At 42.7% G+C, this 16351-nt stretch overlaps 1 protein-coding gene across 1 annotated transcript in view; it reads right to left on the bottom strand.

The window, feature by feature from the left end:
- TGFBR2 (transforming growth factor beta receptor 2) overlaps nt 1–16351 on the bottom strand; it is an 88553-nt gene that overhangs the window by 30037 nt on the left and 42165 nt on the right. The window contains exon 3 of the mRNA XM_027872147.1: nt 12218–12408. Coding sequence (XP_027727948.1) covers nt 12218–12408 — 191 coding nt within the window. The remainder of the gene's footprint in view (nt 1–12217; nt 12409–16351) is intronic.

The raw sequence follows: 16351 nt of genomic DNA, 5'->3' as shown, positions 1-16351 counted from the left end.
ATAACCTCTTCCTCTAAGTTCAAAGTCCCTGTCAGATATTTCACTACATGTGGCAGCTAGGTGGTGGAAAAGGCGGTATTTTGCAAATGAAGAGGCAACTCAGAATTAAGGTCTTTGCTACCCTGTCAGAGAGAAGTGAACTATTTGCAAAAACACTAGCAAGACACAGCAGGGCCTTCTTGGCAGATGACTTGTGAAGTGCCCTGTCTTGGGCCAATGTGAATTGCCTAAAGTCAGTGATGGAATCTCTGTCCATCATTCCAGTGAATAACTTAAGATTAAATTCACAGGTCATAAAAAGCATTAGAATTGTAGAGCAGTAAGATGATTATCCAAAGGATTCATAGAATTTAAAGGCAGCTTCAAAATCTGAGTACTATGGCATACTGAGAGATGTTGGTATGATGCTCACTGGGGTGCTAACAAAGAGTTGCACTAACAAAAATAATGGTCCTGAAAAGCTCATATCACTAATGAACTGGTCCTGGACCACTACTGAGGCACAGTGATAAGGACTGGTTGGAGAAGCAGCCGAATGATGGTGGGGTAGGACCTGTCTGAAGATATCCCCATTTTCCTCTCGAGGGCAAAGACCACAGGCCTGACTGTTAAATCCACTGGTGGACACAAGAAAGCACACTACACCAATTGACAGTTCTTGCCTGAAAGTCTGCACAGGATGAAAAAGAAACTAGGTCCAGACAAACAAGTCAAGGTCAGTCTGATTCACAAACCCCAACAAAGTCTACCCCATAAAGCATCCCTCAAGGATGACGTCTCTTTTCCATGGGAAATCTTCCTGGTTCCTGACAAAGGTGCTCTATAACAATCTTTCTGTTCAACTAGAAAGGAGCAAAGATGGAACAGAAACATAGCACGATAATAACAAACCAATTCCAATATGGTGGCCCCTACCATGCAAAAGGGGACAGCTAAGTGGTAAGGTGGATAGAGTGCCAAGCCTGGAGTCAGGAAACTCTTCTTCCTGAGTTCAAATTCGGCTTCAGACACTTACTAGCTATGTGACCCTGGGCAAGTCACTTAACCCTGTTTGCCTCAGTTTCTTCATCTGTAAAATGAGCTGGAGAGGGAAAGGGCAAATCGCTCCAGTATCTCTGCCAAGAAAATCCCAAATGGATTCATGAAGATTCAAACACAACTGAAAAATGACTTGAACGACAACACTACAGATGTCAGGAGGCGTACCATGTACATCTATTCTTTTAAGTTTGAAAAAATGCAGAGAGAAATTAACGACATAGATAGGTTTTGCTTTAGGTATTCAGGGGTGGGAAATGGGACTTGAAGGATATTGTTTTCTTTTTTCCTTTGGCTATAACCTCAGAAGATGTTTGCTTCCTCTCTATCCCTGAAAGCCAGATTACAGGTATGCTCACAATGGGTTCCTAGTTTTTCTCAAAGTAAACAGTCTCTCTATGCCCCTTTTCCCTTCTCCTGTTCCCTGTTCCCCTGCCTGCTCCTCAATTAACTCTCAGATCTCTCTCTTCTGGGGGCTGGGAGTTTGAAAATGCCCTTTTCTCTCTTCATCTAGTCAAGAGATGCAACATTATGTGCCCTGTCACAGATGGAACGCTCCAATCCATGCTGGGGGAAGACGGTCATTCTTCTGTTCCGTCTTATCTTCCCACAAGTACTTGGTTAGGCAAGCTGTAGCCCCTTCTTCTGTCAACAATTTTCTGTCTGTGTACACCGCTATTCTCATGTGCATTCCTTGCCTAACTATAGCGGGTGTGTGTGTTTGTGTACATGTGCCAGGGTAACAACACATATGTTGTTAGAGGTTGTCAAGAGTTTCAGGAAAAAAAAAACAGGCAAAACTAACTTGCTCATCCCTGCTGGAAAATGTGACTATGAAATCTAAAGAGCTGAGTTTCATTAACATAGATCATCTAGAATACATTTCAGAATACTCTTTTAATAATGGGAAAAAAGTTTTCCCCCTTTTTTGGGTTTACATAGTTTTGGTACATGATTCAAACAGCCAATAACCATTTAATAAGCACCTACTATGTGCTAAGCACTGCCAAGTACTGGGATACAAAGATAGGTAAAAAATAGTCCCTGTTCTCAAGAAGCTCAGTCTAATAAAGGGAGATACAACAGGAAAAATTCAAATCCAAGTACCTTTTTTCCTGATGAAGGTCCAGTCCATGTTTTATTTATTTTGTATATTTGTATTTATTTCTCTGTTTTCATGTTTTCCTCCAACAGAATATGAACATCTCAAGGACAGAGACAGTCTCGTTTCTTTGTGCACTCAATGCCAAATACACTACTTGGTACGTAGGAGATGTGTAAGAAACTTTTGTAGAACGAATGAGTGAAAGGTGTTTCACACAGAGCCTTCTAGCACCTAGAATAATACTTTGCACGTAAAAGGGGGGCTTAATAAATGTTTGCTGAGAGTAGTACAGTGGAAAGAGTATTGGCTCAGAAGGCAGAGGCCCTGGGTTCAAATTCTACAATCTCTGTGACCTTTATTGTAAGTCCCTTAAATTTTCTGAGTCTTAGTTTCCTCATGTGTAAAATGGGGTAGAACCAGAGGGCTTCTGAGGTCCCTTCCAGCTTGAAACCTGGTTTTCTGACTCCAGCATTCAAATATGAAAGGAAGAAGCTGGCGACTCAGATAGCCTCCAGCCTCATTGTCCGGCCAGGCTGAAGCGCTCCAAGTGGCTTGAACTGAATGGGGGATCAGGATTTGTTAGGAATAAATTTAGATGGATTGTTTGGTGACAATGCCACCATCACCATAGGATCTGTTTGGCTAAATAGTGCAAAAGAAGGGGGAAGTGTTCTGTGTGTGTGTGTGTGTGTGTGTGTGATTTGTTAAATCTTTTAAAAGTCAAGATTATGTCTGGTAAAAACCAAAATGCAATATGATTGGCAGTGGGCAGGTTTATTTTAAATTCAGGGGAAAAAAAGGGTTGTTTTTTTCCAATACAAAAAGCCCCCCCTCCCCGGAAGTCCACTTGGTGTGGCAGGCAACACATTTAGCTTGGCCTGAAATGAAAGGTGGGTAGCCTCACTGTGCTTAGCTGGCTTACAATATATTCTTCCATTGTTCAAACATTTTAAATGACTACAGTGTAAGCTGAGTATTCTCCTCAGACCAGCTTGCTCCTCCTGCAGTTAGATAGCAATTAACAACGGGATAGAAAGGGATTGTCTGGGGGAAGCAGAAAACCCCTAGAATAATATGCTAATATTTCACAAGCCTATGATCCTTGGGGATTAAAGCTATGTGACTAACCTATAAGAAAGCTCACCTTACAATGAAGGCTCTTTTGTTCCACCGTAACTGTGGCCCTTTGGATGGGATCCAAGATGGGCCCAACCCATCCTGGTACATTCCTTAGCATGGAGATAATGGGCTATAAAAGTTCTGTGCCAGGCGCTTTGCTGAACACTGAGATTATAAAGGAAGAGACACACAGTCCCTGCCTCCAGTGAGCATACATTCTCATGGGAACCCTGGGTTGTGGCTCAGCCAAATCTAGTCTACCCTCTGCCATTGCCCTACTCTGAACGTTTAGGGGAAAGGAGAGAGGGAAGGAATAAGTATTTATTAAGCGCTTACTATGTGCCAGGTACTGCATCCCAAAGCCCAAAAGACTTCCCATAAATTCAGTTCACTCCTTTGTAAAACGAAAGGGTTGCAGTCAATTTGACAAAATCATAAAGACAGAAATAGTGTTGGTGGAACTAGGGAAGACTGGCACACTGATATATCCTGTTAGTGGAGCTGTGCTTTTCTCCAACTGTTTTGGAAAACAATTTGGAAGAATGCAAGAAACTCCCTTACATTCTTTCTACCCATAGCCTTTGGCTCAGCAATCCCACTACTGGGCATAGATCCCACGGAAGTCAAAGATGGCAAGTGAGGGTAATGGGAGGAAAAACTCTCATATGTACCAAAACATTCAATTTTTGTGACAGCATAAACCTGGAAACTGTGGCTACCCATCGACTAACTAGCAAATGGCTGAACAGACTGCAGAATGTCAGTGTAATGGAATACCACTGCCCTATAAGAAAGAGCAAATGTACAGAATTCAGAAGCATGAGAAGGCTGATAGAAGCTGATGCAGGGCAAGGTAAGCCACCCCGGAAAGATACAGACAATGACAACAATGATCTAAATGAACAAATGAATGAATGAATGACAATAAACGCTGATTGATTTTAATAACCAATCTTGTTTCAGCACAGATGACGAAAACACATCATTCCCTTCTTGGCAGATGGAGTTGCTATGTCAACTGGTTTTTCTTTGTCAAAAGGGAGGTTTTGGTGGGGTGGGGGTGGGGAAGGTCACTCACTATAATTTAAAGGGGGAGGGGGGCATCTATAAAATTTTACAAAAAAACCAAACCAAACCAAACGAAGACCGTTGGATCAAATACTGTCTAAATTGCTTTCCAGTCCCCCCAGTCTATGAATAGTGTATAAATAGATCTACATAGGGTCCGGGCATCCAGTCAACTGATCTGGCTCTGGTGAATTTTGTTTATTTTGCTGCTTGAAAAAATTCCAAAGATAGAAGCTTTGCTTTAAGCTACTTCCAATGTTTTCTAAGCACTTCTTAACTGAGTCACAATACTTCCTACAGCTTATGAGTTTCATTATTTGGGGGGGCCCAGTACAGAGCATTCCGGGGTTCCTGCTGTAGCTCTCCTTGTCTAGAACCAAAGGACACTTTCATTCTGATCCATCACCTCGAGTGATGAGGATAATTCGTGATGCTGAGACTTTTATTTTAATTCACAGTTTTCTTCCTCTTGCAAAAGCATTCCCATTTTCTTTCTGTATTTCGGATCCTGCTTTTCTTCCTTCTAGAGATGACAAGTTCAGCTGGTTCAACAGCCTTGTCGGACAATTACATCAGACAAGAGATAGCACATACCCAGAATGCTCTGCAGTCTCCCAAACACCACATCTGCTTTCTTTCTTCTCCTTTCTGAAACAACTGACAACTAGACAATGAATTCTGCTAGCATGCTGACTTCCCTGACATAAGGGCTAGAAATAGAAAAAATAAGGGCATAGGGAAGAAACAGCAATAATATACATATAGACATACATACACACTTACACATGTACATGGATATGGGAATGTAGGCTACCTACACACACACACAAACATATACACGTGCACACACACGCACGCACGTAAGGCAACTCCTCTCTCCCAGTGGAGGAAATGAGAAAGTATGCAAGGCATGACAGCAATACATGGNTGCGCGCACACACACGCACGCACGTAAGACAACTCCTCTCTCCCAGTGGAGGAAATGAGAAAGTATGCAAGGCATGACAGCAATACATGGAATGGGCTTCTACTGTAGTTTGAAACCAGCTTTTTCCAGTCCATCATCTAGTCGTCTAGAGGAGCAGAGGACCAGCTGGCTAAGATGCTCTGCCTAGAAGCTAAACACAGACAGGAAACCACATGTCTGATACTGTAAAAATCATTCCTCTTCCTGCCATGGCTAACCAGGCAGGCAATGCCATAAGGTGGTTTTTGTTTAAAAGAAACTCTAATCCACAACATATTTTTTTTTCTAACAAGGAACAAAAATAAGACATACCTTCACGAAAACTCCTTCCGCCTCATCCTCCGCCCTGTGTGACCCGATGCCTTCCCCTTGGGAGGCAGCTGAACACAGCTGAACTTTTCACATTTTTTCCATGCTTATTTACAATCAGCAGAGTATATACACCAGAATCAGGCAGAACCAATGTCCACTTCACTGCACGCTAGCATTGGAGATGGTGTGGGCTCTAACACCTTCAAGAATTGGGATCACAGTCATGGTAGCCTACATCAGTACACAGGCTCAGGGCTCGCCTTTGTGCCTGAGTTCACAACTTCCCAGAGCAAATTATTTCTCATCTCTGCATGGCCCTGCACTGTCCCCTGCTCAGCAGACCCTTCCTTCCTCCCAGGACCCCCAAGTAACAAATGACATCAGAAAGGAGAACAGGAGAAGAACAGGCATATGCTGGGAAATGAAATGTTCAACAACTGGCTTTCCAAGAAAAAATGTACTCAGGACACACTTTTTAGTTTGATCTGTAGCACCAATGTTTTCTCCATCATTTTAAGTCTAGGTAATCAGCGAAACAATAAGCAAATATAAAAAAAAACAATAAATCAAGCCCTAATTGTAGCATTTGCTGACTCCCAAGTTTTTAATGCTCACACTGAAAATTTAACAATCAGCTCACAAGCCTGTCCAAATTGCTTCCCTCCAACCCCTAAGAGTGAGTGGCCGGCTACATATCATCTTTGCTTTGCCAGGCAACCTTTCCCTCACAATATTGGAAGCTGGTCATGACAAGGCAGGAGATCAATCCAGAGTAATATAAGTATCTGCTTATTTATTTCTTTGCTCTCTGCTTCTCAACCGTTGCCTGAGAACATAACCACATACTGCTTTGCATCTGGAACCCAGAACTGTACTACGTCCTTTAATATTCTAAAATGGCTCACCTCCTTTGGGGGAAGGGAGAGGAAATGATACCCCACTTGCAAACCAGTAATGAGTATAATGTAGCAGACCCCAGAGGAACATAAGCTCCATGAGGGCAAGAACTATTTTAATTTTGTCTCCGGATTCCCAGTGCCTGAGATGATAAGTATTTGTTGGACCGAACGGCTAAACTGAAAGCAACAGTTATTTTTTAATGTCTGACTGATAAAAGCTGTTTTAAGTACTGAGTCAAATCCTGCTAACTGCAGCCAGATCTCCAAATGACCCATAAGAACATTTCTGGAGATCTGCTTGCCCTCTGAGCACCCACTGTGAAGAGCTCATTTCCAACACCCTTCCAACCCACCATGGGTTCGAACTAATGTCTTCAGACTGAGAAATAGGGCTGTTTCAACTAAATTCCAAGTGACCAGGACAAGCACTTCATGATGTGGTAAGGTTTTATATCTGCAAAAATGGGTTCTAGAAATGGGCACTAAATTTTAGGAAGGGCATGAGAAGCTGAAGAGTGCCCAGAAGGGCAGCCAGGATGGATGGGTCTCTAAGTCCTGCCATGAGGCCCCAGTTGAAGAAACTATGGTTATTGAGCCTGGAGAACAGAAGACTCAGGAGAAAGACAGAAGCTGGCTTCCTGAATCTGGAAGATGGTGCAGATCCATGAGCTTCCTTGCACACAATTTCCCAACTTGGGGCATCTTCACTGCTGCTTCCCCTGCCTGGAACTCTGTTCTTCCTCATTCTCCACCTTCAGGATTCCCTGGCTTCTTTCAACTCTCAGCTAGATTCTCACTCTCGGCCAGAAGCTTTCTCAGCCCTCGACCTTAGCGCCTTCCTTCTTGTATCTCCAACAAATCCTGTATCTAACTTGCTTATACTTGGTTGTTTGCATGTTTTTTCTCCTATTAGACTGAACTCCTAGAGAACTCTTTGTCTTTCTTTGCATCCCCAGTGCTCAGCACGGTGCCCGGCACACAGCAGGCACCTAATAAACGCTGGCTGGTTGACTTCAAGCAGGACTGGTGTTGCTTTGTTTTGCATAAGAAGGCAGAACCCAGAGTTATGAGCAGAAGTTGTAAAAAGGCAGATGCCACATGAAACTTTCTACCTATGCGCTGCACCAGAGAAGGAATGGGCTGCTTCAGGAGGTGGTGAGAAAATTGTATTTAACCATCCAGTAAGTGCTAACTGACTGACTCACTGGAGATCTTCCAGGAAAGGTTGGATGACCACGCCTCACACAAGCTGGAGTGGGGATTCTGAGCCAGGCACAGGTTGGACTAGAAAACCTCTGAGGCCCCTCCCAACTCTGAAATTTGGTTACTATCAAACTTTGATAATTCTTAACAAATTGGCAAGTGCCCTAAATGAGGTCTCTAGCACAGGCCTGGACCCAGTCCGAGGCAGTTTGCATCCAACTCTTTCCCGTGGCCTCCGTGTGCATCCTAACTGGACTGGTCACAAGGAGACACTGAAATGACTCAGTGGGAGTGATTACCACCACCAGGAGGGCAAAGTCATGCCTGAACAACCACCAGCCTGGGCAGCAATGCCGTGAAAGACAGCACATGTACACAGTGGAGAGCTGAACACTTCACAGAGATAAGATGGAAGAATCTATCCATTTGTCACTAGAGTTCCATTATTATTCTGGAGACAGCCTCCAGCAGACCTCCCATTCGACCACAGCCAAGAACACTGAACAGGAGCAAGGTGCCAATTAGCCCAAGACGTGAAGGGTGTGGTTAGCTTTGATCTGAAAGCCTAGACACAGCAGGCTTATCTTTCCACTATGAAGGCACTCACGGCAGGTTACCCACAGCAGGGCCAGACAAAGACTACGTGCGTCCTGGGATAACCTGTTACCTCAGTACGAGGCTATTCTCACTAGGCAAAAATGCCCACCCATGGATTGTGGAGGAGAGGGAGTCAGTCCCAGAGGCAAAGGGAGCTCAGGAGGTGATTTAATCCAGGCTCAGGGCCCTCAGCAACACATTCAAGACTGAGCCTGGAGCTTAGTGTTTATTTAAAAAAAGAAAGACCCAACTTAACAGGAATCACACAAGCCGATGAGAAGCTGGAAGGGTCCTGAGATCTTCTCTAATCCAAGCCTCTTAAATTACTGATGAAAACCCAAGACCCCTGAGAATGACAGACTGGCCCAAGATCACACAGGTCTCTATAAATAGCTGGGGTTTGAATGACCCCAAAGCACCACAATGTCCACCTTATTCTGGCATTCTGATCTGGAGAAGAATTAGCTTGAGAATCCCCCTAGCACTAAGATACCACCTGACGAAGAAATGAATCTATCTGCGAGTACTGGTACCTCAACTTAATGATTATGACCGAATGTATGTTCTTTTTTATTTATTTATTTTTAGTTTTTGTTTTTGCTTTTTGGTGAGGCAGTTGGGGTTAAGTGACTTGCCCAGGGTCACACAGTTAGTAATTGTCAAGTGTCTGAGGCCACATTTGAACTCAGGTCCTCCTGACTCCAGGACCAGTGCTCTATCCACTGTGCCACCTAGCTGCCCCTTCACGTTCTTTTAAAATGCTCTATTCTGTGACAGAATGAATAATAGGAAAAACAGCTTACATTTATGTCATGATTTATGGGCTCATCTGGTCCTCAGAAGCCTGGGTTTGCCATTTCCTTCTCCAGCTCATTTTACAGATGAAGAAACTGAGGCAAACAGTATTAAGTGACTTGCCCAGGGTCACACAGCTAGTAAATGTCTGAGGCTGGATTTGAACACAGGAAGAGGAGTCTTCCTGACTCTAGGCCCTGCACTACGGTGCCACCTGGCTGCCCCTGTGATATATATTACATATGAAGCAGTCTGCANGTCTTCCTGACTCTAGGTCCTGCACTACGGTGCCACCTGGCTGCCCCTGTGATATATATTACATATGAAGCAGTCTGCAAACTTTATATAAATGTTGGCTACGATTTTATTTTTGAGCAGATGGTTTCTCTATTTGGTTTTATCTTTGTCTCTAGAAAAGTACTCTGCATGAAGTAAGCACTCAAGAAATGTTTGCTAAATTGAATTAACTGAANNAATTTTATTTTTGAGCAGATGGTTTCTCTATTTGGTTTTATCTTTGTCTCAGAAAAGTACTCTGCATGAAGTAAGCACTCAAGAAATGTTTGCTAAATTGAATTAACTGAATTGAACTGAACCTATTCCTGGCAGTCTCGGGTAGGAGATGGAATATGAGCTTAATTGGCAAAACTGGGATGGAGTTTTAGCTCTGTTCTAAGTCGTAGGTGGTTCTGCAGAGTGGAAAAAACATTCTGAGGACCCATGTTCAAATCCCAGTTCTGCTTCTGACTACTCATTTAACACGGGGCAAGGCACTTAACCTGCCAGGCTGAGTTTCCATAGCTCTAAAGCTATGATCTTGTGACCCTGGACAAGTCACTTCCACGGCCCATGCCCCAACGTCCTCTTTTGTTAGATGGGAATATAAGTGTCAACCACTGTCTATCTCTCAGTATTGTTTTGGGAAAAACCTTCAATAGTGGGGATGAAAGTACTTTAGTTTTGTTGTTTTTAATCCTGAGCTTAGCAGGCACTAAATAAACTCATCAGCATTTCCATATATAAAGCAGAACAGAGAACAGGGCTGTACAGGAAGAGGGGAATCTATGTATGATTGGCACAGTGTTTACAGACAGCAACTGGACAGAACAGGGGAGAACATGATTGTTCTATGCCACATTGCCAGACCCAAGGCCCAAGAGAGCCGAGATGGGAGCAGCTGTCAGTGCAGACACAAAGCCATCCATGTAAACCATCTGAGGTCCCAGAAGGCTTCCATGCACCACACACGCAAGAGAAGTAGAGTCTGGAAGAAAAGGCTGAGCCAAGCCAACCCGTTTGTTTGGAATGGCTTGTCTTGTATAGACGTGATTTTAGAAGATGCAAACGGGAAGAAGAGTGTTGCATCCACTTACAGACCAAGAAAGTCCATGATATCACTGACAGAGTGAGTGAGTTTATTCATGCTGAGCCTATCTAAAAACTCTGCGATGGCATCTGAACTCCAAACAGGACAATTTTAGGACTCAAGTAGTTCTATGTCAGGGCAGCTAGGTGGCGCAGTGGATAGAGCACCGGCCCTGAAGTCAGGAGGTCCTGAGTTCAAATGTGACCTCAGACATATAACACTCACTAGCTGTGTGACCCTGGGCAAGTCACTTAACCCCAGCTGCCTCACCAAAAAAGAAAAAAAAATAGTTCTATGTTTGTATAAAGGAAAATAAAGAGATGGGAAGGGGTGGAAAGACTAGGCTTAAGGGACAGAGGACCTGGGTTCACATTCCACCTCTGATACCATCTGACTTTGGGTAAGTTACTCAAATTCTCTGGACCTTAGATGACTCATTTTACATGTGAGAGAGTTATAATAGATGGTTTTTGAAGTCGCTTCAGGTCTAGATCTATGAGCGAATGAACTTACTCAGAGTCACTCACCTTTGTGACCCCAGGCACTTAGCTTCTCTATGCCTCAGTTTCTTTATCTAAGGTGACTAGATGATGTCTGAGTTCCCTTCTAACTCTATGAGCCCATATGGCTTGTAATTGGTCATGAGTCTGTCCCTGGAAATATGGAATCTTCAAGGGGAGTGCCTTGGCTTTCAGCATGCTGCTAAATAAGAGCTACGGATCAAGACAGCATCAGCAAAGTGTCCGTGACCTGGCAAGACCCAGACTCAATGAGAGAGGAGGTTGCTATGGGGGAAAAGAAGCAAAAAATGAAGTTAGCATGCTCCCAGATTAAAGTGGTGGAGGTCCACCCCCATGGGAAGGAAGGAAGTTTTAGAAAAACCAAGTCCACACAAGCCTAGTATCTCTCAAAATCCAGGTCAAAAGCCCTTAGCTGCCAGACATGGCTGGATTTCCTGAGTTGCGTAACACCAACGATGCTGCTTATTTCACTTTGCCAGGAAGAGACTAGTTAACTCTAGTAAATACCAGCTTATTTATTTACTTATCCTGATAAATCAATATTTATTCCTGTCAATAAATAACTAGTTTATTTGTTTGTTTGTTTTGGCAAGTATTAGTTTATTATTATTTAAAAGGAAAACTTGAAGGTGAGTATCAGTAGAAAGTAGAGGGATCTCCCTACCTCTTCAAAAACAATTAACATCTAGATTCTGGTTTTCTATTTTTCGATAATCTCGAATATGAATATTTTCATCAACTTTCCCCCATCTGGTGAGGTATGATCCCACCATTCCTTAGGAGAAAGCAGTAAGGAGTACTGAGGAGTGACTCACTCATGCTGAGTCAGGGATAAGATGAAATGTATGGTGTCACCAGTGTATGGCAGCACCCTGTATGGTGCTAAGGTTGAGTGGAGGAGGTCATGGGAATTGAACGCGTTGGAGACCAGGAGGCTAGGGTATTTGAGGGAATGTATACACGGACAGACAAGTACCCCAGAAAAAGGGTAAAGGAGTTGAGGTGGGGGCATGAACTTCACTGGACCATAGCATAACTAATCTGAATCAACTTGAAAGGATCCCCCTGGAATATAGGTTGATAATTCGTAGAAGTATATATTGGCTGGCAACTTTCCAATGCCAATGACTACAGAAACTTCTCTGGGGAAAAAATGTATAAGGCAAGAGAAAAGGGATTTCCACAGACATTCCCAGGAGCAAGAAGAAAAGGAAAAAAAGAACCCACCTTCTGAGAATTGTAAGATGTCATTGCATTCCTCCTTCCTACAGGAACACATGAAGAAGGTCTCACCAGGAACCTTTTTTTCCTTCATTATGCATTTGTCAGAATTAGAATCCTCCAGGGCAAACCCATGGACCTTGAGACTAGGATCATGGCAGAGGGTTTCCATGGTTACATTTTTATCATTCTTCCTCCTGGAATTGAAAGAGGGAAAGATGAAGCGTTTTGGTTTTTTGTTTTGTTTTGTTTTGTTTTGTTTTGTTTTCGGGTATAGTAGGTAGTGGGGCAGGTCATCCCTGAAACACAGAAATCTCTCAAACTGTCCAGGGGAAGGATCTATTCTGTGTTTTGTAACCATCAAATCTTTCCACTCTGTATTAGCTTCCAAGGGGCAAGTGAGTGATGGTCAGGCTACAATGAATGAACTGTCAGTGAGAAAGAAAACCCAATTCTAGGGGGTCTAAATGAGGTTACCAGACCTGGGATCTGGATTCTGGACTCAGCTTTTCTACTTAACTTCCAATGAGACTCTGAGTGACCCTTCACGAGACCTCACTTTCCTCCTCTGTAAAGTCAACTGCCAAGAACGCTCAATACAGAAAGGAGGGCCCCATATACATTGAGATGTTAAGTAGATGCCCATCAATTGGGTGAGGGCAAAAAACACTTGTCACACCTGAAAGAAACAGACTATTTCTGGCCTCTTAGAAATGATGACTAATGGATAAATACAGAGGAGCATGGAAAGACTTAAATGAACAAATAATGCCAATCAAAGGCAGAACTGAAAACAAAATACACAATGACGACAACATTGTGTAAAAGAAACAAGGGGAAGAACGAAACGAAATTGAACCTTGTCCCTCCCGGGGTTCGTGTCAGCATCAAATGAGATGCTATTTGTCCAGCACTCTGTAAACCTTAAAGCATTTTTATAAATGCTAGCTATGACAACAACGATGACGACAATGATGATTTAAAAGGTTGGCCGCAGAAAAAAAGTGAGAAAATGCATTTCCTGCCTTCTTTGCACAGGTGGGAGATAAAAACGGTGGGATACTATCGATGGGCTAGTTACTCTTGCTAAACTGTCTTTTCCTTCTTTTTAAAATTCTTTGTTCAAGGGAGGGAGGATGGGTAGATTTGGGAAAGAAGGTGATATAAAAATAAATAATAAAACTATTTTAAAATGATAATAAAAATTAGATAAAATTAAATAGCAAGGTAGAGCTAGAAGATCAACACTGTAAGCTTGCTCTAACATTGTAAGGATTTTATCATTTTATACATCTTCCCTTATTTGCTCATGGGCATGAGCTAATAAGGGGAGGTGGGGGGGGGGGATTTGCAACTATCCTCCTAACTCCAAATCCACTGTCCGATTGGCTCTGGTGGGTTGCCAACCCTCCTAGTTTGGGCATCCTAAGCATCTTAAAAAGGTCACTCGCCTGACCAAGGCCCCTGTTCTCACTACTAGTTTACAGTTTCAAGCAGAAGGGACTGTCCTACAAGGAGATTTCAAATACTTACATCTTGAAGAGGAGGGAGTGGGGGGCATGGGAAAATGCAGAATTCTTGTGATCCCAGGGTGATGCTAAAGCCAGGCTCTGAACAGGACTAGAGCCCATATTAGCCTTCTCTAGTCTATTCTGAGGAGTTGGGTTCCTATTTAGCTAGTAACTGTTTTCAAAGAGGAAGCACTGAAAAGGAATCTTGCAGCCTCCCAGTTCTGCCTTCTGGGCCCCTGAAAGCTGTGTGAAGGCAGGCTTTCTGTGGAAAGTCTCCTCTGCCAGAAAAGATAGAAAACCAATCATGAATGAATGTCAATGCTCATATCCTCCGAGAGCACCAAAAACACCAGGGGGATGTTGTTTACTTGAGAAACTACAAACACATGGCAAACGACTGCATACGGTTTGCTGATGGCTGGGGAGGGAGACGGGGCTGGTTTGTTTACAGGTCAGCCATCATAAACCATCAAACTGTGAGCTGGCTGATTTGAGTCTCCTGGAGTCTCCTATTGGAGTATCCCTTAATGCCCATCATCCATGTAGGGTCTAAATCAGTCCTAAATGGAGCTCTGAGCATCTCACAGCCTCTCCCATGTGGTATCCTCTTATTGTGAGTGAGGAAGGAAAAGCCCCTTTCTAGGTGCCCTTTGCTGGTAGTACAGAGAATAACAAAGTATATTTTTAAATGCAACCACCATACCCCACTCCTGTCAGAGAGGTAACAGACACAAGTTGCAGAGAAACACATTTTTGGACATGGCCCCTGTGTTTTCCTTGACTGTGATTATCTGTAACAAGTTGCTGGTTTTGTCCCCCCTCTTGCAGTTCTGAATTGGGGGAGGTGGCAATAGTGATACAAAGAAAGTCATTGTAGCAGTTTTTTTTAAATACTGAGGTTTCATATCACCTCCAGCAAACAGGCAAAGATGATAAAAATAACAATAGTCAATAACAGAGGGGCTGTCAGATGAAAAACTAATACATTGTTGGTGGACTTGTGAGATGGTACAACCATTTAGGAAAGCAATTTGGAATTATGTGAATCACTTTGAACCACAGACTATTACTGGGCTTATTATATACCCCAAGAAAGTCACTGATAAAAAGAAAATTTCCTTATAGACTGTAACATTCACATCAGCACTTTTTGTGAAAGCAAAAAATTAATGGGGAACAAAGTAGATGCCCATCAATTGGATGATGGCTTAACAAATTGTGGTCTATGAAGATAATGGTACATTACCATGCCGTAAAAACAACGGATGTAATGGATTTAGGGAAGTATGGGAAAACCTACATGAAATGATAGGGTGAAGCAAATAAAGCCAAGAAAAGCGATATGCACAATGATGACAAGGTAAACAAACAAACAAAAAACCACCCCCCCACCCAAAAAAAGGGAATGCTGCACAACTGCTAAAGACAAACGGCTCAAAAGAAAGAGTTAAGAAGACATCCCCACCCTCCTGCAGGTCACCCTCCTGCAGGTAGGAGTTCCACAGGCATGGTACGTTGCATATATTTTTCAGACTTTTTCAATGTACACAGCAGTTATGTTGATTTTTTTTCTTTTTTAAAAAATGTTATTTGTTAAGAAGGCAAAGATAGTGAGGGAAATTCTGGAGATAATAAAGATGGCATCAACAAACTTATTTTTTTAATGCATAGAAGAACAAAAGGAAACACAGCCAGGTGGACAGATCTGAAAGTAATTTAAAGATTTCATATATACATATGTATATATGTGTATATATGTACATGTGTATATACACATACATATACATATATACACATACATATATACACACAATACACACACATCTACAGAGAGGGAGACGTGTCCATATATATGCGTGTGTTTGTATGTATACATATCTGTATCTACAGTGTTATGAAATGGAGATACATGATTTCATACAAAATCTTCTTCTTCTGATCTCCTATCATGTATCTGGCATGATGCTAAGCACTTTACAAGTACTATCTCATTTGACCCTCACGATAACCATGAGAGGTAAGTGCTATTATTATTCCCATTTTACAGTTGAGCAAACTAAGGCAGAGGTTAAATGACTTGCCCAAGGCCACACTGTTATTTTGTGTCTGCGGCTGAATTTGAACTCAGGTCTTCCTGACTCTAGGAAGACTGTGCCACCTAGCTGCCATCTTCTCAAGTGCTAGGTTTCACCTACTCTCTCTAGACACTTCAACTCAGCCAACATCTATTATTGAAGATAGCAAGAAAAAAATGAAATTGCTTCGGCCCTCAAAGAGCTCACATTATACCCAGAGAAAATACTAGATAGGCACAGACAAGTATATGCAAAGTAGAGGAGAAGGAGATAGAGAGAAGAGGAAGGAGAAAGGGAAAGAGAAAGTAGAACTAGGGGCAACAGGGAAGAGTCCCCTTACAAGAACACCTGTAAGGAAGGGAGGTAACACCTGGTCGGAAGCTACCATGAGTTTGAAAAGCACCAAGTAACATTATTCAACTAGTCAATGCTAACTGCATTGATTAAGCACCTACTGTGTACAAGGCATTGCCCAAGGCACTAGGGATACTGAGACAAAAACCAAAAGGTTCCTGTCCTCACAAGATTAAACAGGAAGAGCCGTTGGCTGGGGG

The sequence above is a fragment of the Vombatus ursinus genome, unplaced genomic scaffold (assembly GCF_900497805.2).
Source record: "Vombatus ursinus unplaced genomic scaffold, bare-nosed wombat genome assembly UNPS02014799.1, whole genome shotgun sequence".
NCBI lineage: Eukaryota > Metazoa > Chordata > Mammalia > Diprotodontia > Vombatidae > Vombatus > Vombatus ursinus.
This window is presented reverse-complemented; position numbering and strand designations above follow the sequence as displayed.